Raw genomic sequence first — 26,404 nt, forward strand, 5'->3', positions numbered from 1 at the left:
TAAAAAAAGAGAGCTCCCATCACACTCCTTGTTCTCTTGTCTCATTTGCCCTGAAGGGAATTGTTAAATTCATTCTATTAAAAATTTCCCCTCTTATGAACTGGACATCTCTGCTTCTCAGCTCCTTATGGGCATTATTTCCCACCTTGGCAAAATCTGGAGGAGGATTCTTCCCTCTGCAAAGATTAGAGAGTGCCCACACAGCATTCCGAGTCATGGTAAGACGGTTCTGTTTTGAAAGCAACCTGAAAAGAGAAGAAATGTTTTCCACTGAAACCATGGCAAGGTGAAGGGTGTTTTGTAAACAAGGAACCAAGATGACATATCCTATACCATCTCTCTACTTTCTGATACGATGTTTTAAAAAAAGGCTGCAATACAGGGAAGATAGGCCCCTTGGCTCATCTAGTTATTGAATGCCCAAATTTCAGCGAGGAGAGACAAAAATGTATTACTTCAATACTTGAGAAGAATGAGCTCACAAATATTAATCAGAGCCTCTCTTTTCTTTTACAAGACAAGGACCCATACATTATCAGGCCACTGCCTTTCAGTAATCCAGTCTGAAATTAGAACAAATTTGTGACTGGATTGAGATTCTTTTATTATAATTATAATCATTATTATTATTGGTTGTTGTGGATTTTCTGGACTGTATCGCCGTGGTCTTGGCATTGTAGTTCCTGACGTTTCGCCAGCAGCTGTGACTGGTATATTCAGAGGTGTAGCACTGAAAGACAGAGATCTCTCTACTGTGACACTGACACTGAGAGATCTCTGTCTTTCGGTGCTACACCTCTGAAGATGCCAGTCACAGCTGCTGGCGAAATGTCAGGAACTACAATGCCAAGACCACAGCAATACAGCCCGGAAAATCCACAACAACCATCGTGCTCCAGCCGTGAAAGCCTTCGACATTATTATTATTGGTAGTAATAGCAGTAGTATTTTTGTTTTTGTTTGTTAATGCGGGATCAGGCTCAAGGCTATAGCAAAAAGCTGTACCAGGAAAGGAAGGGAAAAAAGGCTTCAACCATCTAGTCATGATGGAATTGGGAGTGTGAATACTTTCTCTCTTATTTAAGAATTTTAGTAACCTAGACTCATTTTGTAAGTTGTTTGAACAAGAGATGCTTGCCTTATCATGTAAAAGGATCTCCGTAATCATATCCTATTCTTGCACCAGCAGTAAAGCTCCACAACAAAATAAACAAAATTGGTGCTTTGTTGAGAACCTTGTTAAGTCATGAAGCAAAGCACCTGGCTCACCCATTAATCCACTGGATCAACAGATACGCTTTCCAGAAATGTACCCCTTTAGACAGCACTAGCTACAATCTAGTTTTTAGGGAAGTGATTGTCTACCCAAGTCACAAGAAGCAGGGTGAGACATGATTCCTAAGAAGTGCAGATATGGATCTCAAGGTTGCATAGAAGGTTACTTGAATCTCCGTGTATCACATCTTCTGCCCACCCTGCCATCACCAGCAGTTTTTTTAAAAAATTGGAAGGATGTGTAGGCCAGTGAGATGTATGTTCAGTGACAACCCTATTAGCATGATTAAGGCTACAGTATATCACTGGTAAGGAATGGCAAATCATGAAGTACTCCTCCATCCAAATTCCTCTCAACTACATCTATTAAAGCACTGAACCTATGCAAAGCTAACTAGACAGGTACGTCTGTCGGTGCCTGGCTCTATTACTTTGCACATGGCACTCAGTTCTTCAGTGCTTTTACAGTACCACTCATTTGTGAAGAAACAGTATACAGAATACACACCCTTTATTGGGAGAGGAACTTAATGGCAACCAACATTTCCTTGTACAAGGCCTCAGGTTCCCAGCTAGTGAACTTGTATACTCTCAGTAAGACTTACTGCAATAGAGGGGGTAAGATGTTGCAGTCCAGTACATAATCTCTGCACATGGTGCTGTCACCCGCAATATTCCCAAGTGCCCAAACAGCCTGTCAAAAGAAGCAGAGGGGACTGTGTCACTGAAACAAAATGCATCTCTCCAGTATCCTGTACCCCAACCACTGAAGTCCCCTAGCATTGTACACCAGAACTAATGAGAACTTCTGCGTATCGGAGACATCTTGCGTGTGCTGCTTCTGGTGCAATCTTTCTCCCCTCCAACCAGGTCTTCAAAGACACACATTAAAAGAAATCAATTCCTTTTAAATTGATTCAGCAGAAGATATATCAGATATAACTCTGTGAGTGCTGTAGCAGAAGGCATTTGTGCAAGAAGAAAGCCTGCAGCGCATCAGACTCAGTGCTGGACCTTGAATATGCATACATTTTTCCAGGGTGCTTGCTTTAGGTATCTCCTGAAGAGGTAGCCAAACAGAGACAGCCTCTGCATCAAGAGGCCCACGGACTGTAAGCCCTGCTCAGCCCAGGCCGCATTTGGCAATGAAATCACTGACAGTACACAAGCCTGAATTGGCTAGGCTGAGTGCATCGGAAGACAGAACACACTGTATGTGTTACCCATTTGTCTCTTTTCTTCTTTTCTGAGGCCATAGATCCAGAGGAGTTAGCCGTGTTAGTCTGTAGTAGCAAAATGGTAAAGAATCCAGTAGCACCTTTAACCAACTTTACTGTAGCATAGGCTTTCGAGAACCACAGTTCTCTTCATCAGATGCATGCATCTGATGAAGAGAACTGTGGTTTTCTGAGGCCAACACTCTGGTTCAGGAGGGAGAATTAATAACTTGGGAAGATATTCAGCAAAGCAGACCCCAGGGAAGGAGAAAGGTGGAGCAAGTTGCAGGCTGGGAGGTTGGGACGATATGTATGTATGACATTAATTTCTTGTTCAAAATAGCGCAGAATTGGGGGGGGGGGAGATGATGTGGGGAGGTCTCCTTGTACAGCCACAGCCATTTCTACATTAGTGACTCTTCAGTTTATTTCCCATCACTAGGAAAATGATGGAGTTGTTTGCAGGTGCTAGTACAGTGCTAAATTGTTTCTGATTTGGGGAAAGTTGAGAGCTGTTTTTACATACAGACAAACACCTAGGATCAAAGCTAGGCTATGGATAAAGACAGTGGGAAAAAACACAGAATGCCAACAGTCAGCTTGGTACATGATGCCGTAATTAGCACTGTGATTGTGAAATACATTAACATGGTCACTCAAAGCACCTCACTAACGAAGCCACCATGACCAGACCTTACACCACGGCCTATAGATCTACTGGCCTGAAAGATCTGCTTTCCACACATCTAATACTTTAAAACGTCTAAGCCTCATAAAGAGTCCTTCGTGAGCTCGACAGCTTGCAGTTTTTGTGTCAAATTTATTCTTGTTTTGGGATTTTTAATGGATCAATATGGATGTACAATTTTTTAAAATTCAGAACAGCAATGGAGATGCAACACCAGCGTAGCAGTGAAACTACTGCAATGGTAGCCCTCCAAAACAGAAGTGCCAACAAGATCTATAGGAAGGACGTTAAGACAATATACACTGGACTACCCAGCCAGGACACACTGGGTAACAACCAGGGCTTTTTTTCCAGCAGGAACGCGGGGGAACGGAGTTCCTGAACCTCTTGAAAATGGTCACATGGCCAGTGGCCCCGCCCCCTGATCTCCAGAGAGAGGGGAGTTGAGATTGCCCTCCGAGGGCAATCTCAACTCCTGTCTCGAGATCAGGGGGCGGGGCCACCGGCCATGTGACCATTTTCTCCAAGGGCAACCCACTGAGTTCCACCACCTCTTTTCCCAGAAAAAAAGCCCTGGCAACAATGCAATCATCAAAATATTCTGGCAAAAGACCTGTATAACCCACATATACACTGTGTAGACTTTACCCCTTTTCAGTTGTTATAATTTTGGTACTTGTGTACTGGGTGAGTGCACAAAGGGTGATGATCCTTCTGAAATGCATATTCATCACTTTGTGTGAAAAGGGTGATGTGGTATGTTCACCTGTACTGAAGAAAAAAAATACACCCATCACCTTATTCACATCCAACGGTAAATGAGCATTTCATTGATCGTGCATAGCATGCCTTCCTGCTATGCAAGTTAGGAACGCCAAAATCATGACTTTTTGTGTGTGTACAAAGTAATTCTTATGCTCAACACATATACATCAACACATATACATCATAAGCTCGAAAGCTTATGCTACAATAAAATTAGTTAGTCATAAAGGTGCTACTGGACTCTTTTTGATTTTGCTACTACAGACTAACACGGCTAACTCCTCTACATCTGAAGGTGCAATTTAAAGCTATTTTTCCAGGTACTGGTCTCTAGTTTTATTTTTAAACTGAATGTGCATTCGCTTTTTCTTACAGGCATACATGCATCACTTTAACATATGAACAGAGATAAAACAACTGAGGGCAGGGGAGTTATTCCTTGCCGATTTCAAAAATCAACTCTACACTTTATTCTACAGTAGCTAACCCTGCACTAGTAAGTCCCATCAAAGGGAAGGTTTTAAGAACAGTCTGTTGACTAAGGAATGGTCCATATAAGTGGCCTGATCAAGGATCCCAAATATGTGTAGGATGAGGAGTGGTATGTCACCCCCACAATAAGCAGAAGTATATATGTGGGCCTGCAACTTTCGCAAAACACATACGCAGTCTCTTCATCATAAATTCTTGTGTGGGAGTGATGCACCCATCCATACTACTGCACATGCGATCCTCACAGAAGCCATGTGTTTGGCTGGGAACAAGCATAGCTTCTCTGCCAGAACTTCAGTGGTGAGAACTTTGTTCTAGATCCTGATTTTGTGCACTGCTTCAAACATTACTTGAACAGAATAGTAGCACAGAAACGTTAACACAAATAAGCGAGTTTCAGGTGGGTGGCTGTGTTGGTCTGCAGTAGAAGAGCAAGATCTGAAAAAGGGAGCTTTGACTCTTGAAGCACACCTTAGAAATCTGGCTGCTTTTAAGGTGCTACTAGACCCAAGTAAGTGAAAATCAGACTGGATTCATATGGTTGCTGCCTTTCTAAACAGACAACAAGCAGATGGATAGGGCTCAGGAGACAGGACGTCAGGGGCAAGAGGAAGGCCAACAACTTGCGCTCAACATGGAATGATAACAGGTAATCGGTTTTGACTTTCCTCTGTCAGGCATGGTTCTGTGCAAATCCAGGCCTATTTTATCCTCCTCTCCCCACAAAGGTTTTACTGTTTTGAGATCACATCCTTTACCAACCTGCTCCTGCACATCTTCAAATTCTGAGCTAAGCAGCTCTATGAAGATAGGGACAGCTCCAGCTTGGATCACAATCCGCGTCTGGAGAGAATTTCCAGAGGCAATGTTTGTCAGCACCCAAGCAGCTTCAAACTGGAAAAAAAGAGAATCATCCTCCAGTAACTATTTGTCTAGGCATCAGAGGACATATAAAAGGTTTGTGCTATGAGGCTGAGGTTGCAGAATAATGCATAAGAACCTTAGCTATAAGCAAACAAATCCAGGTGACAGAGGTATCCCCACTCGCATACAGCAACCACATTAAATCCTACACCATCACCACTACCAAGAGCTTTTCCCAAACAGTATTTAATTTATTTAGAAGGTTTATATCATGCCTTTCAGGCCCATTAGGGCCACCAAAGTAGCTAACAACAACAACGAGCAACATGTCAGAAAATATGTTCTTATATTGTTTTGATAGAACTGTAGAATGGACAGAGTAAAACAAGCAGACCCGTCTTTGAGGGATCTGAGGCCCTTGGGGTGTCCACATACAGACGCACCTGCTTTGCCAATGCTGCAATACCATCCAAGTATAACAGTGGGGAAATGGGAAGGGTTTTCAAAACAGCCAACCCCTAGGCAAAGGAATAAAAACAGACAGGCACTCATAGCAGAATGTCTGCTTCCAATCATGGCCAAGGAACAGAAGGATTCTAGTGCACAGAATTTCCCCAAAAAGGATACCTAATTTAAATCCAAAAGTTGAACTTCAGGAGTGCAGGCACACTGCCCCAAGCTCCTTGGAGGAACAGTAGGCATAAAAATGGAGACAGATTCCTCCATGATAAAGCAGAAGCTCCCTGCAAGTTCTCATTGACTTTACTCAAGCCAATTCTTCTTTGCTTCTTTTTATTACCAAATCCATTCAACATAATGCTAAGCAAGGGAGAAAATCCATATACAGCACACCTGTAAAGTGCAGTTTTCCTTCCGCTTGAGGAACTCCACAAACCGGGCTACAACTCCCGGTGTGCTGATGACTTCATCTATAGGAGGATTTGGTTCTGTTTAAAAAGGTACAAAACAAGAAGATATCAGAACAGTTTCCACTCTTTGAAGGGTTTATGTATTTACATAAGAAGCAATTCAAACACCCGAGTGATTGGCATAAGCACTTCAGGTATGGTCTGTATTTTAATGAGGTATAAGAACCAGAAGACCCTGACCTGGATAGCCCAGGTGAGCCTGATTTCATCAGATCTCAGAAGCTAAGCAGGGTCAGCCTTGGCTAATAATTGGATGGGAGACCTCCAAGGAAGACCAGGGTTGCAGAGGCAGGCAATGGCGAAACACCTGTTAGTATCTTGATATGAAAACTCCAAGCAGGGGTTGCCATAAGTCAGCTATGACTTGAGGGTACTCTCCACCACCAAGAATCAGAAAAACAGCCAGGCTGGATGAGACCAGCACCCTTTAGTCCAGCAGCCTGTTTCACACAGCAGCCAGTGAGCTGGGCCTCTGCGATGCCTCTACCCTGTTTGCTGGCCCAAGGCCTTCCCAAGGCTACCGCCCACCACTGGCATTCAGAGTTTTACCACTACACTTATTCTAATGGGATATAGATACCCCAGATACTCTCCAAGGAAGTGATCTGAAAAGATGGCACACGGAATAGAAAAACCGTGCCTAATAGAATCCAAAAAATGGGTTCACACAAACATATGAATTTGGGAAAAAATGAATGAGTTTTGAATCAGTTGAATTTCTCCTTCAGTTCAAAAATGATGCAGTGTATTTTACATCCCCCCTCCCCCCAGCCCCATTATAACACTAAACAACCCTGCCTACATGATGTATGTGCAGAGAGGGCCAATGCTTGTGGGGTGGGGGGGGGGGTGAGAGTATGCTGGCCTTGCCCCATGCTTACTTAAGCATGGGAGGAGTGTGTAGATGTGTACAGACTGTGTGCATGCAAGTTCCAGCCTTGTGACAAATAGACCATGAGCTAGAAACTGCGCAGCCTGACAAACGTGCACAGGCAAGGAGCATGGCTGGTGATGAGGGGACAGCAATGTGATTGCTCCCTCCCCTCTATGTGTTTATCAGTTTTGTCTAGGAAGTTTACACAGATTTCTAACTGCTTAGATGTTTCCATGTCTGTTCAATATTTTTCCACAGAAACAACTATGCCATTATTTAATCATGTCTGCATGTATGGACCTATCACATACACTCAATGCTGATCAAAGTACTTTAACACTTCCTATCCCTCCCTCATCCAACTCTACCAAACTAGCATATTCAACAGACTGATAGAGCAGGAGACCTGCCATCTTGATTCCACCAGTAAGTGGAGAACTGGGGAATGGGACAAGCATCGCACAACCACCTGCCCCCTACCAAAAACCCATGCCTTGGTTATTGCACTCTTTAGCTACAGGCTGGGTCCCCAAGTGATGCCATAAATTCTGCTAACACTAACCTTTTGAGAGAAGCTTTCGAAATTTCTGGGTAGCTGAAAGCTGCTGTTCTGGGCTATTGGAAAAAATCATCTCAGTCATATCAGACGTGATCACTGCATTCTGCAATCACAAAAGGAAAAGGAAAGTTCTGTCACTAACGTCACAAAGGCAAAAGATCACTTAAGTGTCTATTGGCAAGGTTTCTTCATACTAATAGGTTCAAAAGCCAGATATCAAAAGGAGTGTTCTTTAAACATAAATGGAGCAAACTGCTATATTATCTAAAAGACACTTCCCTACTTTAAAAAAACTCACCCCCAAACCTCTGCCCTTCCACACAGATACCCACATCACTACTGCTAAATCAAAGCATTTCAGGACCACAGACGTCAACGAGCCCTCTCTCTCAGAATGTCTATTCCCATGGAGACTGCCCTTCCCATCATCATCGTCTGGACAGGGTGGGCTTTATGATCACAGTGATAGGGAGGTGAGGCTGAGGACCACAAGTTGCTCCAAAACTCTGGAATATTTGCCACAAGCGGTTCCTTTGGCCTAATTTCTATAAGGGTTCTGTCAAGGAGTGAAACGTTTTGTTTTCTGTTGCTTTTAACTAACAGCACTACTGACAGCTGAGCTGTTGACCAAGCTTTCAAATCCTGCTTGTTTTATGCAGTCACTCTCAGCTCACTACTTGTGGTTTTAATGGTTTTATGACTGCTTAATTCATCCACAATCTTTCATTTTGAAAAGCAGCTAACAAGTCTTGCAAACAAATAAAGCAACCCTGCAGCCTTAGACAAATGGCACGATAGTAAAAACAACTCCGAAGGGAGTTGCCACACATCTGCCCCCATCACTCACAGAAGTCATTTCCATGTTGTTCATTTGGGCTTCATGGAACCCGCCATCGGACATAACTTCTTCCTCGGCTTCTTCATCAGCTGTAGCAACATTTCTGCGTTTAAACAACTGGAGAGACAGAGAAGCGCTGGTGTTAGAGCTAATCATATATTACATCTGTAGAACATAACTGAGGATCAGAATTTAACAACCAACATATAGTATTTAGATATGACTATACAGTGAGCTACAGATTTCTCATATTGAGGGGGCCAATCGTACAAGCAGGGGGATAGAAAAACAGAGTAATTGTTGAGAGTGCTTGTTAAGCACACACACTTAAACAATGAAAAAAAGCACAGAATGCGTAGCCTATCCGCGTTGATCTGCACGTGAAATTATTGTTTTAGAGCACTTGCGAACACTTCACAGAATACTCTGCTATGCACATTAGCTCTTTAGAAAACAAATTGCTTTATGAAGGAAGCAGGTTTCAGAAGCATAGCTCTACAGCAATTACACATGGATTTCACTACCACAGGTCAGTCTCAAGATCACAAATCCATAAACATACAGTCAATCAACTCTGAAATTAAGAGACTATGAGTGCAGCTATACTGGGAAAAGTTGCCTCTGCCAAAGCTGCAGGGGGACTGCTACCATATCCACAACCAAAACCAATCTGTTGTTGTTACAGTTTGACAGGCTGTTGGTTAGAAGACAAAGCCCGCATTTATTCTGCTTCTCAAGTACTCATAAGCAGAAAGACCTAATTGGTCTCTTACTGTGATGGAGCCACACGTGGATCTATGACTAACTAAGAAAATGACTGAAACGTAACCAAGCTGCCCAATACACATGCCGACGGCTGTCACCAGAATGAAGAGATATGATGTAATCACCATGGCCGGCCAAGTCAAGGAGCCCAGCAGCACAGCACCAGGTACACCAACCTTCCCTCATCTTACAGCCTAATGTTAGTCATCTCTTAGCAGCCTAGTAATTAGAAAAACTCCAGCATACCTGCTCTTCTCGTTTCTGCTTCCGTAGCTGAAGGCCCTCCTCTTCCCGTCGGCGACGCATTTCGTCAGGATTCAGAGACTTGTTTTTATAGCTCTTCAGTCGGAAGTTCTCTTTTCCTGAAGTTGTCATGGTTCCTAAACAATGTTATTAGAAAAAGACATGGGTCAAAAGGAGCTTCCCTCCTGGGTCTGTAACTTCAATTCTATACTATTGTAACTAAAGTCAGTAAGTATAATTTCAGTTCTGCATGTTAACACCACAGGAAGGGGCAGTGGCTGTGTGATACAGAACTTGCTTTGCATGCAGAAGGCCTCAGGTTCAACCCCAGGTGGTATTTACAATGAAAAGAATCAGGTAGCGAGTGATATAAAAGACCTCTACCCAAGACTCTGGAGAGCAACACTCAGTAGCCAATACTGATGTTGATAAACCAGTGGTTTGAATAAACAGAAAGCAGTTTCATTTGTCCATCGTAAGATAACTACCCCCATAAGTTCACTTACTACCAGAAGCTAAGAGAGGGAGATGTGATGGAAGTCCAGCAGTAAAATCTTAAGAGTTGGATATTAGTACTCAAGTCAATTCTCTAAGATATCTCATGCCTGGAAACTCATTTCACCGTCCGTATTGGTTGACAATAATCAAACTATGAACTAGAGGGCGGACCCAAATAAGAGCCCATTACAAACACCTATCACACAAACAATTCAACAACTTTGTTCAGTTTAGAGATTATGTGTACACAGAAGCCAGTGCCTATTGGTGAAGCAGGCCTATGGCTTTGGACCTGTTCTTCTGCATTACATGGTTGATGGCTGGCTGCACGTTGAGCTCGCTTGGGACCTTAAAAAAACACTTTTCTAGCTGCCTCAGAGGTTAATAAGTAGTGAGCAACACGGTGAATCTGAACTTCAGACTAACAGAAGTAGTCATTACTCCCTTTGAAGTCAGTGCACTCCAAGCTCCCTTGTCAACCGGGAATACCATTTCAGCCTTTGCTCGACTGCTCTGTAACCTGCCCCTAAGTACTGATAAAGAAGCACAATTTCAAATGCTGCAAACACTATTTGAACAACCTTATAAGGTCTTTGAGAAAGATCACATCTGACACACGGTAAGAATTTCAAGGCACACAACAGAAAGCCCAGTTTCAATTACAGGAAAATGCTAAATATTCCCTACCCTTGCAAACCCCCCTACCCCTTGAAATTAAGAAAAATGGTATGCGAAGGCCTCGGGAACAAATGGAATAAGGAGTCAGAACACCCAATCTTGCCAAAGCGATGGGATAAGGACTTAAATGCTGTATCTATTGCTTCTATGGCTCTTAAATGGCAACTTATTCACCAAAAAATATGTTCGAGGTATACTGGACCTCTTTAGTAAGGTGCCTTTTTAGTAAAGGCACTTTACTAAAGGAATAAGTACAGATGTTTTCGTTTAAATATAATAATTTTAGCCACAATATGCTGTTGTAAGTTTAATGATAGTACATTATTATAGAATTAAGTGTTTTCATAAAGTTAAGACCCAAACAAACTGGCAACCCCACCTATTGTGACTATGAGTTTCTGTCCAAATAATACACTTTCTTTTGTTTACTACAGAATTTTTCTTCTATCTTCAACTTTTATTTTCCCTATCTCTCAGACAGCAAAAATTAAAGATGCATGTGTTATGGTAGAATATGGTATAGCAGTTTGGAACTCTTTCTCAAGTACTGAGTATACTTGCTTATTTTTTTTAAAGAAAATTAAGGTATTTCATAGAATCATAGAGTTGGAAGGGGCCATACAGACCATCTAGTCCAACCCCCTGCCCAGTACAGGATCAGACTAAAGCATCTCTGACAAGTATTCATCCAGCCTCTTCTTGAAAACTGCCAGTGAGGGGGAGCTCACCACCTCCCTAGGCAGCTGATTCCACTTTTGAACTACTCTGACGGTGAAAAAGTTTTTCCTAATATCCAGTCGGTACCTTTGTGCATGTAGTTTTAGCCCGTTGCTTCGCATCCTACCCTCTGCTGCCAACTGGAACAGCTCCCTGCCCTCCTCCAAATGACAGCCTTTCAAATATTTAAAGAGAGCAATCATGTCCCCCCTCAACCTCCTCTTCTCCAAACTAAACATTCCCAAGGCCCTCGGCCTTTCCTCGTAGGGCTCAGTCTCCAGACCCCTGATCATCCTCGTCGCTCTCCTCTGCACCCTCTCGATTTTGGCCACATCCTTTTTGAAGTGAGGCCTCCAGAACTGCACACAGTATTCCAGGTGTGGCCTGACCAAGGCAGTATAGAGAGGGGCTATGACCTCCTGCGATTTCGATGCTACGGCCCCTTTGATACAACCCAGGATTGAATTAGCCTTTTTTGCCACCGCATCACACTGACTGCTCATATTCAGTTTACAGTCCACTCTTACCCCAAGATCCCTTTCACATATACTACTGCCCAGAAGTGTATCCCCCATCCAGTATTTGTGCTTCTCATTTTTGTGGCCCAGATGTAATACTCTGCACTTGTCTTTGTTGAATTGCATCCTATTCACAGCTGCCCACTTCTCCAGAGTATTCAGGTCTTGTTGAATTTTAATTCTATCTTCTTGGGTGTTTGCTACCGCTCCCAATTTGGTATCATCAGCAAATTTAATGAGCAGCCCTTCCACTCCTTCATCCAGATCATTGATAAAAATATTGAAAAGTACCGGGCCCAAAACCGAGCCCTGCGGCACCCCACTGGACACCTCCCTCCAATCTGATGAAACGCCGTTGACCACCACTCTTTGAGTGCGGTCCTCCAACCAGTTCCCTATCCACCGAACTGTCCTATAGTCTACTTCACAGTCTTCCAGTTTGCCCATCAGAATGTCATGGGGGACCTTATCAAAAGCTTTACTGAAATCCAGATAAATCACTTTTAAACTCCACAAATGTGCCAAACAGCACAATTTTATATGTTAACTAAATTATAAATGATGCATTTTATGTTTTCCAATCAGTAAAATAAGCTTAGGTTTGACTGGAAAGTACTGCATATATCTTTCAGTCTCCACACCCACCCTGCACATTTTCTCCAGGGCCTCAACATTTCCAGCAATTTTACATCTCCCGTCAGCTACCGTTTAAGACTCCCCCATGGGAGAGGCTGAAGCTTCTGAAGCAGAGTCCTGCTGGGCGAGTCTTCAGTAGTGGGTAAGGTGTGGAGAAAAGGCAGAGCGGAAGAGGGAGGGTTGGAGTGGCAAGGTTTCCATTGGCCTGCATTTCTTCCTCTCTCAATTAAACATGGAGTCCGCAGACAAAACCCAGGGAACCTAAATTATCTGTGATTAGGAACGGACTGGTGGATCTCTCAGTATGAACGGTCTTGGAGCAACTTTACTATGAGGAGAAAAATCAGCTTATGAGGGCTTTGTTAGTTTAAAAACCTGATTAAGAAGAAATGGGAACAAAACAAAGTTTTGTAAAATTATGAATAGCATGGGGAAAGGGGATAGGAAAACAGCTTTCTCAGGGACAGAATAATTTCTACAACCCCCCCAAAAAACCCTAGGTTATAAGAAAAATATGAAATATGTTCATCATTATGCTATTCACAATTTTATAAACCTTTGTCTTGTTCCCATTTCTTTGGGATGAATTTTTTTAAAAAAATTATAGAAGTTCCTGTGCTTTAAGAAATGGACGCCCTCATTAGCCATTGCTAGGAAACCACAACAGTACTGCCAACCTTCAAGCCTTGGTTTCTGTCAGGAAAAGGCGGGGGGGGGGTCAGCGCTCTTTCCAGGGCTGTTTTGGCCTTTGAGGGAGGACTCCAGACCTCCCACTTTGGGCGCTGCCATCACTGCCCACCATCACTCCAAGAAGCAGCAGAGAGAAAAAAGTCAGTATACTGTCTGCTGTTAAGTTGCTTACAGGAAAAACCCAGAATTGATATAGAGTAGCTCTATGAGTTGCAGAGGAAACTATGGTTCACACAGCCTGGCAACCCTAGGCCCAGCAGCAACCACCAAACAACTAGCTACTATGTGATTTGCATGACTCACCAAGGCCTAGGCTCTTGCTACTATGTTTATTATTCATACTGATTTTGCTTTGTTTGGTAGCTGTCTCGAATGCTGAAAGTAGAAGACAATTTTATTTTAAAAATTAAATATTGTCTAGGGTCTAGTTTTCAGTAACACGCTTATTGGCATGACTGGAGAATGAATGGCCCAAAGAGCCTCTTAGCTAGCTACGAGTGGAGGACAGAGCGCTTTTCCAGAAAGTGATCCCTAACACTGGGAGATGGAAGGTCACTAGCAGCATTTGAGCTGCTATGAGCCCTAGCACTTTTACATCCCAAATAGACAAAGGTACACACACGTACTACAGACTATCTCCCCTCCCTTCCACTCTCTTGCCTGCCTCTGTGCTGATACAGCAATTTATTCAGCATCAACTCAATGAGAATTTGAATAGATATTATTTGCTCAGCATCACATCCGAATTTGGAGGAGGGCTTTCTGTGTATTCTATTATTAGTTGACAAGGGCAAATCGCTATTCAGTGTATGTTAATGAGATCATCCTAAAACAGCCCAGAAATCAGACTGTATATAACCAAACAGTATATAATGCAGCTACCACTCTAGTAAAGGTAGTCTTCGGAATCAATGTATTTCCATATTTTTCACCAACTAGATTACTTTTATTTGGAGATAAGTTATCCCACTTGTTTCTGTTTTCATCTTTTGTTGGATTTCTATCAACTCTGTCTCCACCTGTACTTTACTTCAGAGAACTTTTGCATTGCTCTTTGGACTGTCTTGTACTTAATTCTGTCTTCAATAAGTTCAAGAAGATCTGCTTCAGAAAGCCGAAACAAGAAGCTGGATATATTTTGTAAAAACAAATCTATTTATTCCCAAATGCATACCCTGCTTTTTCATTCTATCAAATGCCAAAGCAACAAAACCAAGAGAACACCAATAAGGAGAGGGGAAACATTTGCTATCAGGAGCCAGAAAAGCAGAACGCAGCAAATGTTACTAAAAGAGTAGCAAAGTCAGAAATTAGTCTATAAAAATGAGTTAGGCATTTCATTCAGGAAGTCTTGGCAACTGATTGAAGTAATCTGTAGCCCAATTTCATGCATGTTTACTCAGACATAAATCTTACTTACACAGTACTTATGCACAGGTCATTTATTACTTGTTCAAAACAAAGAATGCTGAGGCTGTCATTCCAGAGTCAGTTGTGATAGTTAACCAGAATCACTGACAGTAATGGGTGAAAAAGGGAAATAGGAAAAGTTACCAGAAACTCTTAGGTGAAAAGCAGAGCACATACACCTAACAAGTTCAAAACAGAAGCTCTTAATTCTTTAAGAACTATTTATCCAACAATTGTAATAGATGGCATTCAAACAGAGAAAAATTAGAAAGTTGCAGAAATCGAAAGCATCTTCACTGGCCAGAAAACTCCACCACGACCAGGTGCCCACAGGCTCTCCTGAAAAGGAAAGTCTGTCACACAGACATTTTAAAGGTTTTTCTAGTATCGCATGGTTGACACCTAAAATTTTCATTAACTTGAAAAGAAAACTGACATCAACACTATTTTGAATATTTTCCAGTCTTGCATAAATGCATTAATGCACCTGCTATGGGAGCACAGAAAGCTAAGCATGTATAAGTTTTGCAACCTTCATACAAACTCTGTCACATTATATAAAAGCATGCACACACTCAAAGGACCCCTTTGTCTATATATTCCTTTCCTGGTACAGCTCTTTTGGCCACAGCCTTAAGCCTGATCTCGCGTTAACAAAGACCAAAATACTAAAACTACTATTGCCAATAACAGTGATAAAAGAATCTCACTCCAATCACAAAACTTTCCTAATTTCAGGCTGTCTTACTAAAAGGTAGGATGCCAGTGGCCTGGTAATGTATGGGTCCTTATCTTGTAAAAGAAAAGAAAGGCTCTGATTAATATTTGTGAGCTCATTCTTCTCAAGTATCGAAGTAATCCATCTTTGTCTCTTCTCACTGAAATTTGTCTCTTCTCACTGAAATTTGGGCATTCAATTACTAGATGAGCCAAGGTGCTTATCTTCCCTGTATTACAGAAGCACATTCTGAAAAGGGAATTTTCAAAAAGTGACCTTTCATTTCTGTAGTTAGTACAGTGTTCAATCTAGCAGCCAAGAAAATATCTCGATATTGAGGTATCGTCATAGACTTTAAATATGCTGATAAAGTATCTGGAGGTTCGAGTCCATTGTAGGCAAGAGAACAGATCCTTCTTGCTTGCTGATTTGTGCTTCTGAAATTTAGCAGCAATAATTGCTTTTTGACCCTTTGGAATGCGGTTTTCTCACTTCCTTCAGAAAGCAGTAAAATTGGAGTAAAGCCGAATTGTTCCAGTCTCTTGTCAACCAGCCTCTTCCATTTACTCTGGAAGGGATCTTCTCTTAATCTAAAAAGGAGTCTAGATCTGTAGTTAAAGAGGATCTTGATTCGAAGTCTAAATGCATCCAGCTAAGCTAGTGATTCTAATGAAGAGATTGCAAATTCCTGGCGGATAGCTATACTGCATACGCACTTTGGTAACCTGGTTATTTTTCTCAAGAATTTTAATAAAAAGGAATCAATAGTCTCAGATATACCTTCGACCCACACTCTGGCACCATAAAGTATCATTTGATTAATTTACCCCAAAATGTCTTTATAGCTGCTGGGTAATATTTCCCTCCATCTGTGTGAAAGAAATGTGTTAAGGCATTTAAATATGGCATTATCTTGTAGGAAATGGATTGGAACTAATATTTCCAAGATAGGTCCTGAAACTGCTTTAATGATATCATTGATGTAAAGACTGAATAAATAGGGGGATAAAAGAGAACCTTGTTGGACACCTTTAGAGGCTGGGATGGAATCTGTGGTCTGGTCTTCAGGGCTACATCTGCTTTTCACTTCTGTGTTGCGATACAATCTAGTCAACAACCACAGCAAGCGCCTGCTGATCATAGTTTCCTTTAGCTTCTGCAATAGTCTAGTTCTAGATAGGCTATCAAATGCAGAGCGTAAGTCCATGAAGGCTACGTATAAATGATTATTACTGTAATGGTATACTTTTCAATCAAATGAGCCAAGACCAGGCAGTGATCGACTGCAGAGCATCCTTGGCGGAACCCACCTTGTTCTTCACTCAAAATTTCTGACTCCTCCATCCATTCTTTCAAGCTCATGCTTAAATAGCTTCATATAGTTTCCAGATTACTGAGAGGAGTGTAAGTGAGCGATAATTCTGTGGGTCTTGCCTTTTCCCTTTATTCTTGAAGATCAGTACCACCAGAGCTTTCTTCAAGATGTGTGGAATACATCACAAATTATTTAAAACTTTAAAATCGCAGATCCTAGTTGTTTATATATTTTAATTGGAAAAATAATTCCAATTTACTTGGAAAAAATCATTTCAACACAGTGGGGATAAAGGAGGGTACAGCAGCTAAAGATAATCCTTTGGTCCAGGTATAAGAGCCCCCTCAGCTCCACCCCACCTATCTACCTGTGTCTTGTCCAAAAATACCTCCTTCCAGAGAGGAGCTTTGCCACTGAGGACTGCAGAAGCACAGGTGCTGGAATTCCTATGAAAACCCACTAGACAATAACAGTTACTGAAGGTGAGGCTTGGCATGTGGTTTAATATTCCACGAAAAACAAGAATGCTAACTGACTTGCAGAACCATTTGTGAACAAACACAGGAGGGAGGGCAGCTTGCCCCCATACCCTGCAGCTGTCAGGGGGAAGACTCACCACATAACACAGCTTTCCCTACTATTAACCTATCTCAATGATCTTTGAACAGATCTGCTTAACAGCTGTGTTACTGTACTAATTTTTAAAGATATTTCTGTTATGCTGTCTATAAAAACAAGTTGAGTATGATTACAGTATTTCATTTAATGTTCAAATATTTGCAATCTTACTGGTCAGTGACTAGATCTTTTTGACTCACCAGATGCTCAAGTCTACTAGATACCTCCCCCCACCACATTGCAACTGTTCTATACTAGCCTAGTTCCTTAATAGCTGCCACTGACAAAGAATGCATCTGTATCTTCAGTTTCAGTGAGTGAAATGTTGCAAAGCTGACAGCCTTTCTCATACCCCCAGCCCCCAAATAAACATAGCGAATTGACACATACCAACTTGATTTTGAAAGGATGAAGAAAGAGGCTTTTGGATAGGAATAGAAATCCTCAAAATCATACAAACAGCAATTGCATCCACTTGATCTGGATTTTAAGCTTGAACTTTCTGCCAGAAATGGAAAGGAAGGCATTTCCTAACTACTATAAGGAAAACTGAGAATATATTTATCATGTGTGCATAACTTATCAAAACTATTAGATTAAAAACAGTATTGCTGAGATTCAGGAAATCAGAAAAGGACTGTACAAGAGGAAGTTTATTTCAAGTATACCACTATTAACTAGACAGTCTCTAAAAAAAACACACATTCCAGTGGTGTTTCCCCCATACTAATTTCAAAATATTGTCATAAATCATTAATCAGTTTATTTATTTTCTTCATTTTTACACCACTTTTCTCCATGCTGGGGATCTAAAGTGGTTTACATCATTCTCTACTCCTTCATTTTATCCTCACAACAACCCTGTGAGGTAGATAAAGCTGAGAGTTTCTGCTTGGCAAAAGGTCACCAGACAAGCTTCCATTGAAGAGTGGGGTTTCAAACTTGGATCCCCAGTTCCTAGTCCAACACTTTAACCATTATTCCACACTAGCTCTCAGTTGATAATTACAAGCCAGCCACCAAGGTACATATAACCTGGTAGCACTGAAGGAAGAGAACAAAGCGGCTAATGATTTCCCAGTCTTTCAAACACGGATAGCATTAAGAAAGGTTCTGGACTAAAGCCATATCCTATCTTAAAATGAAAACAGAACAAACAGATTCTTAGGTATTCATAATATCAATGAATTGGGTTTGCATACTATAAATCATACATTCAAGCATAGAAAAAAACTGAGGCTTTTCAGTTTAGAAAAGAAGATAATGGAGGACACGATGAAGGCTTAAAAACTATACCTGGTAGGTTAAACTAAGATAAATTAAGGTAATATGATACAAAGATAAAACACAGGAGAAATTATTGATTAAAAGTTATTGATACTAACGTTTGAGTATAAACAACTAAGGAGAGGGAATGAGAGCTATTATATGATTTAGTTGTGTTGTTATTTACTCTGACTAACTTTTTATTAGCCTAATGTAAAATCCAATGTAGTGCTTGTATAAGTTCTTATGCACTTTCTATTGTTATATCTTATCTTTTTATGCTAGAATTCAGGTATATCCTAGGAAGTTGATGGAAAATAGATTCAGGACCAACAAAAGGAAGTATGTATTAAATAACTAAATCATGGAATTTACTGCCATAAGATATTGTGATTGCTAGAAGCTCAGATAGCTTCATAAGACAGACTCATGAAAGTGTGCCATAGAGCTAGCAGCCATAGAGATCACCACACTCAGAAGCAATACAAGGATGAAGCATCAGGGGAAGGCCTCAGCTTCTGTGTGCAGTTGGTTGGTCCTCTAGGGCACGTGGCAGGCCACTGTGTGAAACAGAATCCTGGACTGGATGGACTACTAGTTTCAGCAAGGCTCCATTTGTATATTCTCTACATTTAAAGGCATTTTATATAGCAAGGCTAATAAAAGTGCTAACGGTTAAGAGTGTCTATGAACTGTGAGACCCAGGTTCAAGCCACATGAACCTCCATTATGCGGCATCAAACCAAGCTGGGTAGCCATGTTAATCTGTCTGTAGCAGTAGAAAAGAGCAAAAGGCCAGCAGCAACTATAAGACTAACAAAATTTGTTGGAGAGTGTGAGCTTCTGTGAGCAGCTCACTTTGTCAGATACATCTAGAATGTGAGTCCATCTCTCCTTATACCTTGGAGAGTGCACTTTACTGAGCTGTGACTCACAAAAGCTCATACCTTACCACAAACGTTGTTAAGTCTTATAGGTGCTACTGGACTCTTGATCTTTTCTACATCATCAGACCACTGCCCTATCCAGGTCAGTACTGTCTACTCCAGCAGAGTCTCTCCACAGCCTCAGACAGAGATCTTTCTCATCCCACGCAAAACAAATACTCTACAACAGAGCTACAGTTTCTCTTTAAATCCCCATGAAGCCACGACACTTGCTAGCAGACCTCAGACTGGTCACCCCTTTCAGCCTCACCTCATTTACAGGGTGGTCACGAAGACAAAATTAGGGAGAACCACCATGCAGCCTGCTCCGAGTTCCTTGGAGCAAAGGTGAAATCTAAACCGACTGAAAAGGAGAAAAGCTGCACTCCAAACCCGGGTGCTGCCAAAGTGAAGAGGGCCAACCACTGCTGGAAATAGTGACTGCAACAGAGATCAGATAGCCATCTGACGACAATGCATATTCGGTGAACCTAGGCAGATCACGAGAGGGAGGGCAGGAAGGGTTACCTCTCGTGGCCCCTTCTTACATGCCCAGGGTAGGGCCGATTCCCACCTTAGGGTCAGGTAGCAATTCCCCCCAGGCCAGTTCGGCTAGGGATCCTGTTTTTGGCCAACTTCTAGGCATGGAGCAGAGATCAATGTGCATGTGGGGGGGCAGTTATGAATTTCCTGCACTGTGCGGGGGGTTGAACTAGATGACCTCTAGGGAAACTTCGAACCCTAGGATTCTATGACAACAGGGCGCTTTAGACAGATTCGTGAGCAAGAGGCCCATCAGCCAGGAAGACTGAAGGGAGCCTTCACAGTCGGAGGCCAGTAATCAGCCCCTGGGACAGGCCTGCTTCCGCGCCGCGCCGTCGGAGAACGTGAGGGCGGTGGCAGCAGAGCCTGGAGCGGGCAGGGCCTGTCAACGCGGCGCCGGCCTGGCCTGGCCTCCCTCCCTGACAAGCGACGGCGCCCCCGTCACACCCTCGCCCCCTCCCTGCGGCCCTTCCGCCCGGGCGGCTGCTCCGTCCCGTCCTCAGGGCGGGGTCCGGCCTCTCCCGGCCCGGGCGCGCCGAGGCCTGGCCCGGCCCGCCTCCCGCTCTCGGTACCTGCCAGCCGGGCCGGCCCCTCAGCCGGCCTCTCGCCGCGGCGCGGGCGCTCCTGGCTGCCTGCCTTCCCGGGCCCGAGGCGCGCGCGGGCGCCGTCCCTCCGCCAGCCGCCCGCTCCCTCAGTCACTCCTTGCGCCGCGAAGCCGGCTGCGAAGGCCGCCAGTGCGCACGCGCAGCCGCGCCAGCCATTGGGCGCAGCTTCCGGCCACCTGTTCGGTTAAAGCCCGCCTGGAGCAGGAAGTAGCCTCCCTCCCCGCACGCTGGGTCTCCTAGCAACCGTCAGAGACCTCCCCTCCCCAGCAGGGAGTGACGGCCAATCGTAGGCCGCGCACGCTGTACTCCGTGAGGCGCTTCGCTTAAGATCCGGGCTTCAAACTGTCACCGAGGAAGAGGAACATAGACGAAGGGATTCGTCATCGAGCTTCCGGTTTCCGATTGAGGGACCGGAACCATAAAGTTTTGAAAGGTAGGGTGAACGCCACATTTTGCATTGCGCTCCTCGCTGGTGTGCGGCAGAAATCGGAACAGGGGCATGTTCCAAAGAGCATCCGTGTTATTTATCTCTCTGTTTAAAATCCTGTTCTATTTTTCATCGGTCGACTGACGGGTGTGTGTGTTTGAGATAGTTTGTGGCAATGCATTTTGGGAATTGTAGATTCACCCGGCGCTTTAATAATGTCCTCTGGGAGGCCTGTCTGCGCACGCGCACGCCTCATTTTATTTATTATAATTGTATGTTTATGGAAAGCCGGTATTGGAAACAATGACTCTTTTTCCCCCCTGCTGACATTTTTCTCAGACATTTTTTCATTGTCCAATAATACTGGTAATAGTGAAAATACAATGAACGCTACTGAAATATATTCTAAACAGAAGATGTTCAGATGTTATTTATATACCATTTTATTAACATAGTTGTCATGTGTATAAGCAGCCTCTGGGGGACAGCCTTCTGCTTTGTGTGTCCTTCCACTTTGGCCTTAGGTTGGAGATCCCAGGTCCCCCTGTGGGAGCAGGGGATTCTCAGCTTCCCCCCCACCCCAGGGTTCCCAGGAGCCTGCCAATGGCAGGCAAACTCCTGGGGGTTTGCCTCCTTGCCCACTGACCTGTCAGTGGTCAGCGGAAGGTGGCAAGTTCCCAGAGGTTGCCCGCCACTGGCAGGCACCTCAGGAACACGTGTGCGTGCGCTCGCAACAGGTGTGGCGACATCACTTCCAGAAGTGATGTTGCACAAGCTGCAGGTGTGTTCCTGTGCTTGGTTTGGGACTGATTTGAGCCCCAAACGGGCCGAATCAGTCCCACATGGAGCGCAGGAGCACTCCCGTGGCCAGTGCGACTGTCAGAACCGTGGCTAGATAATATTCTTACTCCAGTCTGCCATCTGCAATTAGACAATAGTCCATTGTTTCCAAAAGGCATTTAATGAAGAAAAAGATCATTATAGTCCACTGGCCTGAATGCAATATTCAGGTTGGTACATATGCATTGTTACCAATGACTAGCAAAGCATGAGGTACAAAGTAACAGATCACAGAAGGCCCAACCTCCCCCCATAGTTCTGAAAACATTCCCTTTGAAGTCAGGATAGCGAAAGTTCCCAAGGCCGGTTCTTGGTGGAACGTCGGTAGCCAAAACAATCCTGTGAGATAGCTGCCTGGGAACCTCGGCACCTGTGGAGAAAGCACTTAAACACTGAAAGGATTAAAGATGGAGTCGGTTAAGCGAAGCAGCACAACACAGCATTCTGAACCTGACATTCTGCCCCCTCTAAGATGCTTCCCCCCCAGGTTTATGTGGATAACGGGAATGAAAGGATTTAACTAGTCTAGGAGCGTGTACATGTACAGAATTCACCCACTCATCGAACCCAGAGTCAAAGTCCTTCCATCTGATGAGATAAAACAACTGATTACGTTTTACTTTAGAGTCTAATATTTGTTGAACTTCATAGTGGGTTTGATCATCGATTAATGTAGGGATGGGAGGAGCACGGGTGTGCCACTGGTCTGCAGGAGGGGCTTTCTTCAATAAACTGACATGGAAGGTATCATGTACGTGGCATAGATTCTTTGGTAAATTCAAGGCAACAGTCACTTTGTTGATTACTTTGCAAACAGGAAAAGGTCCCAGGTACTTTAATGCGAGCTTGCGGCTGGTTTGGGTTACTTTCAGATTTTTCGTAGAAAGATAAACAAGGTCGCCTGGTTGTAAATCCCATTCCACCGCACGGTGGCGGTCGGCGTACTTTTTGTAATCCTGTTTGGCTTTGTCGAGGTGTTTTTTGATTTGAGTCCATTGTTGAGCTGCTTCCCCCCACCATTTGGTGACGTCTTTGGAAGCTGTAGGAGGAGGGGGAGCGCTTCAAACGGAAATGGTTTGAAGTGGAAGCCATAAACGACTTTGAAGGGAGTTTCTCCCGTGGAAGCATGGACGCTGTTATTATATGAGAATTCTGCCAAGGGTAGCAAGTCAAACCAATTATCTTGTTGGAAATTAATATAACAACGTAGAAATTGCTCTAATATCTGGTTAGTTTTTTCTGATTGTCCGTCTGTTTCTGGGTGATGGCTTGAACTGAGACCTTGTTCAATGCCCAGCAGTTGTAAAAGCTCCCGCCAGAAGTTGGCAACGAATTGTCCGCCGCGATCCGAGATCACCTTTGATGGAAAAGAATGTATTTTTACAATATTTTTGATAAAAATATCAGCCAGTTTTCTAGCGGAGGGAATTGTGGTGCACGGTATGAAATGAGCTTGCTTGGAAAACAGATCAACCACGACTAAAATACAGTTATGCCCCTTTGAGGGGGGTAAGTCAGTGATAAAGTCCATAGAGATTATTTCCCACGGTAGGATTCGGTTTCGTTTTCTCAGCCATGTCGGACGCTCCTCTTCGCAGGTCCGAGAGGAAGCGCCCGAGCACCCTGTCCGGGCGGCTGATCTGCGAAGATTAGCCCCCAAAACTCCCAGTGAGGGAGGCTGGGTCCGGGACGCTGCGGGAAGAGCCCCCGGAATCAATGCGGGGGGTTAATTGCCCGTTGGTCCCTACGGAGGCCGGCAGACGTGCGCGGCGCCTCGAGTGCTGCCGGGCCATGGAAAACGGCAAAGAGCAGAATTAGGCGAAAGCCTGCAAGTAAGCGAATCCCTTCTGTTATTACAAGCGTACGCGAAGGAGTGGTGGGATCTGAAGCTAAGAAGGCTCGTTCTACCCCTTCGCTGAGTTTCAGAATCTGGTTGGCGGTTCCCCCCCCCCAAAATGGCAACAAAAAAACAAAGTCCCGCTTTGGGCAAGTCAGTTTCGGCTGCCCTGAAGGGAGAGTCGTTGGAGGAAGTAGTGCGGAGGGCGGTTGGTGAAGCCATAAAACCCTTTGTTGACAAGCTGAATGAAACAGATCAAAGGGTGGGCTTAATTGAGAGCGAAGTGAAAACCATTAAGGAAGCAGCGGGGGGGGGGCAGAGAAGTCTGCTCGGGAAAGTGCGTCACTCGTGAAGGCTACGAATAAAGAGCTTAAGCTGGTGGAGAACCAGCTGATCGGGCTACAAGTGGAACGAACACAGACAATTTTGTGCCTCCAGAATGTGAAAGAGGAGGAAAATGAGGATTTACGGGGTCTGGTCTCGGAACTACTGGCGACACCCGCAAGGGCAACTAAAGAAGAAGTAAAAAGCGCCATTTTGGAAGTCCGTCGGGCTACTTCAAAATATGCAATGAAGCGTCAGCTGCCTCGCGAGATCATCATTGATTTTTCATCTAAGAGGATCCGGGACACTATCCTATATAATTCATACAATGCAGATTTGGACTTTCTGGGTAATAAAGTTAAGATATTGAAAGACGTCCCATTTCTAGTTCGGAAAAGACGTTTTAAGTATAAAAAGTTCGCAGCTCTTCTGAGAGAACGTGGAATAAAGTACAAATGGTTATTTCCGGAAGGAATCTGGTTCAGTCACAAAGATCAAGCTTTCAAGATATTATTAGAAGATCAACTAAGGGATTTTGAGGATAAAAATCCAGAATTTCAGTGCACCAAGCAAGACGAAAAGGAGAAGTCTGAGGGGGGGGGGAAACGAGCACTGCGGCTGCAGTTGCTCAGAGAGAATTGCGTCCGGGACCCAGGAGGGGAAGGAAAATTTAATTTGAATTTAAATTGTAATTTGCATTTAGTAAGGTCAACCACTCCATCAATATAACATAAAGCTTTAACTTTTGAATAATGGCAGTATGAAGGGAAAACATTTTGTGTAGCATAGTGGTTACATGTTGTAGTTGTTGTGTTTTTTTTTCCCTTCCTCCCCTTGTTCCCTTTCTTCCCTTTGTATTGTTAGTTAATGTAGTTAATAAAAAAAAAAGAGATTATTTCCCACGGTCGATTGGGCGTTTCTAATGGTTGCAAGAGTCCTGGGGGTTTGCCCTTTCGGGATTTGGCGCTGAGACAGATGGGGCAAGACACAACATATTGAGAAATGTCCTTGCGCATGCCCGACCACCAAAATTGGCGTTGCACTAAGTGAAGCGTTTTTAAGTACCCGTAGTGCCCCGCCGTGGGGGCATCATGACAACGGTGTAAAACTTCTTTCCGCAAACTTTTGGGTACATAGAAGCGATCTCCCCAAAGCCATTCCCCTTGGGCGGACTGTTGCAGCTTGTCTTTGGGCGCCTCCCCCCCCCCTCCTTTTCCACTTCAGCTTTTCTCTCCATCCCTGGTCGGGTTGACTGGAGGGGTTTGTGCGGCTGCGAGTGGTCACCACGCCCCCTAATTGCGTAGGTGAAAAGACTGTGTCAATTGTCTCCTCCCTTTTGCTTTTGTGTTGGGGCATGCGTGATAGAGCGTCGGCCAAGAAGTTAGTTTTGCCCGGGAGAAAGTTTAATGTGAAGTCGAATTTGGAGAAAAATTCCGCCCATCTCAGTTGTTTGGCGTTTAATCTGCGAGGGCTGTGAAGGGCCTCTAGATTCTTATGGTCCGTCCAGACTTTGAATGGATGACGGGCTCCTTCTAACCAATGTCTCCAGTTAGTGAGAGCTGCTTTTACAGCAAAAGCCTCTTTTCCCCATACATTCCAATTCCTTTCCGCCTCTGAAAACTTTCTGGAAAGGAAGGCGCAGGGTTTGAGCTGTCCGTCCGCCCCCCGTTGTAGGAGCACGCCCCCAATCGCCATGTCGCTGGCGTCGACCTGTACTATGAAGGGGCGGTTTTCATCGGGGTGTTGCAGAACGGGCTCTGAGACAAACTGCATTTTAAGGTGATTGAACGCTGTTTGACATTCTGGTGTCCATGACAGTTTTGCGCTCGGCTTTTTGGCTTGGTCCCCCTTGTCTTTGGTTTTTAACAGTTCAGTTAGGGGGAGTGTGATCTGAGCGAAATTTGCAATGAATTCTCTATAGAAGTTGGCAAAGCCCAAGAAAGATTGCAGTTCCTTGCGGGTCGCAGGGGTTTGCCAATTTAATACGGCTTGTATTTTGCCTGGATCCATTTTTAGGCCCTCTTGGGAAATACAATAGCCTAAATAAGTGAGTTCTGTTTTGTGGAACTCACATTTGGAGAGCTTAATGGGCAGTTTGTTATTCATGAGAGTGGGTAAATGTAATGCTTCCCTCTGCCCAGTTGATATAGGGGTTATGATCGCATAACCACCGGCTTCCCAGGATCACTTCTGGTGGCAACATCATCGCACAGGCGCTGGAGAGTGCACGCGAAGAGGACTTCGCTGCTGGCACGAGTTAAGTGTCAGGTTTCCCCTCCTCCTGGCAGGAGGGTGTAGGGACCTAGCAACCCTACCCCCACCTCTTACC

At 43.9% G+C, this 26,404-nt stretch overlaps 2 protein-coding genes across 2 annotated transcripts in view; one reads left to right on the forward strand and one right to left on the reverse strand.

The window, feature by feature from the left end:
- The window catches only part of KPNA1 (karyopherin subunit alpha 1), a 33,581-nt gene extending 12,812 nt beyond the window's left edge, over positions 1-20,769 (reverse strand). Inside the window, exons 1-8 of the mRNA XM_055002414.1 lie at positions 20,615-20,769; positions 9,513-9,646; positions 8,511-8,618; positions 7,667-7,766; positions 6,154-6,248; positions 5,200-5,331; positions 1,881-1,969; positions 146-245 (exon numbers count right to left, since the gene is read on the reverse strand). Coding sequence (XP_054858389.1) covers positions 146-245; positions 1,881-1,969; positions 5,200-5,331; positions 6,154-6,248; positions 7,667-7,766; positions 8,511-8,618; positions 9,513-9,641 — 753 coding nt within the window. The 5' untranslated portion in view covers positions 9,642-9,646; positions 20,615-20,769. The remainder of the gene's footprint in view (positions 1-145; positions 246-1,880; positions 1,970-5,199; positions 5,332-6,153; positions 6,249-7,666; positions 7,767-8,510; positions 8,619-9,512; positions 9,647-20,614) is intronic.
- Positions 20,770-21,030: 261 nt separating this feature from the next.
- FBXO40 (F-box protein 40) overlaps positions 21,031-26,404 on the forward strand; it is a 55,763-nt gene continuing 50,389 nt past the window's right edge. The window contains exon 1 of the mRNA XM_055003060.1: positions 21,031-21,080. The gene's annotated coding sequence lies outside the window, so the exon portion shown is untranslated. The remainder of the gene's footprint in view (positions 21,081-26,404) is intronic.

The sequence above is a fragment of the Eublepharis macularius genome, chromosome 18 (assembly GCF_028583425.1).
Source record: "Eublepharis macularius isolate TG4126 chromosome 18, MPM_Emac_v1.0, whole genome shotgun sequence".
NCBI lineage: Eukaryota > Metazoa > Chordata > Lepidosauria > Squamata > Eublepharidae > Eublepharis > Eublepharis macularius.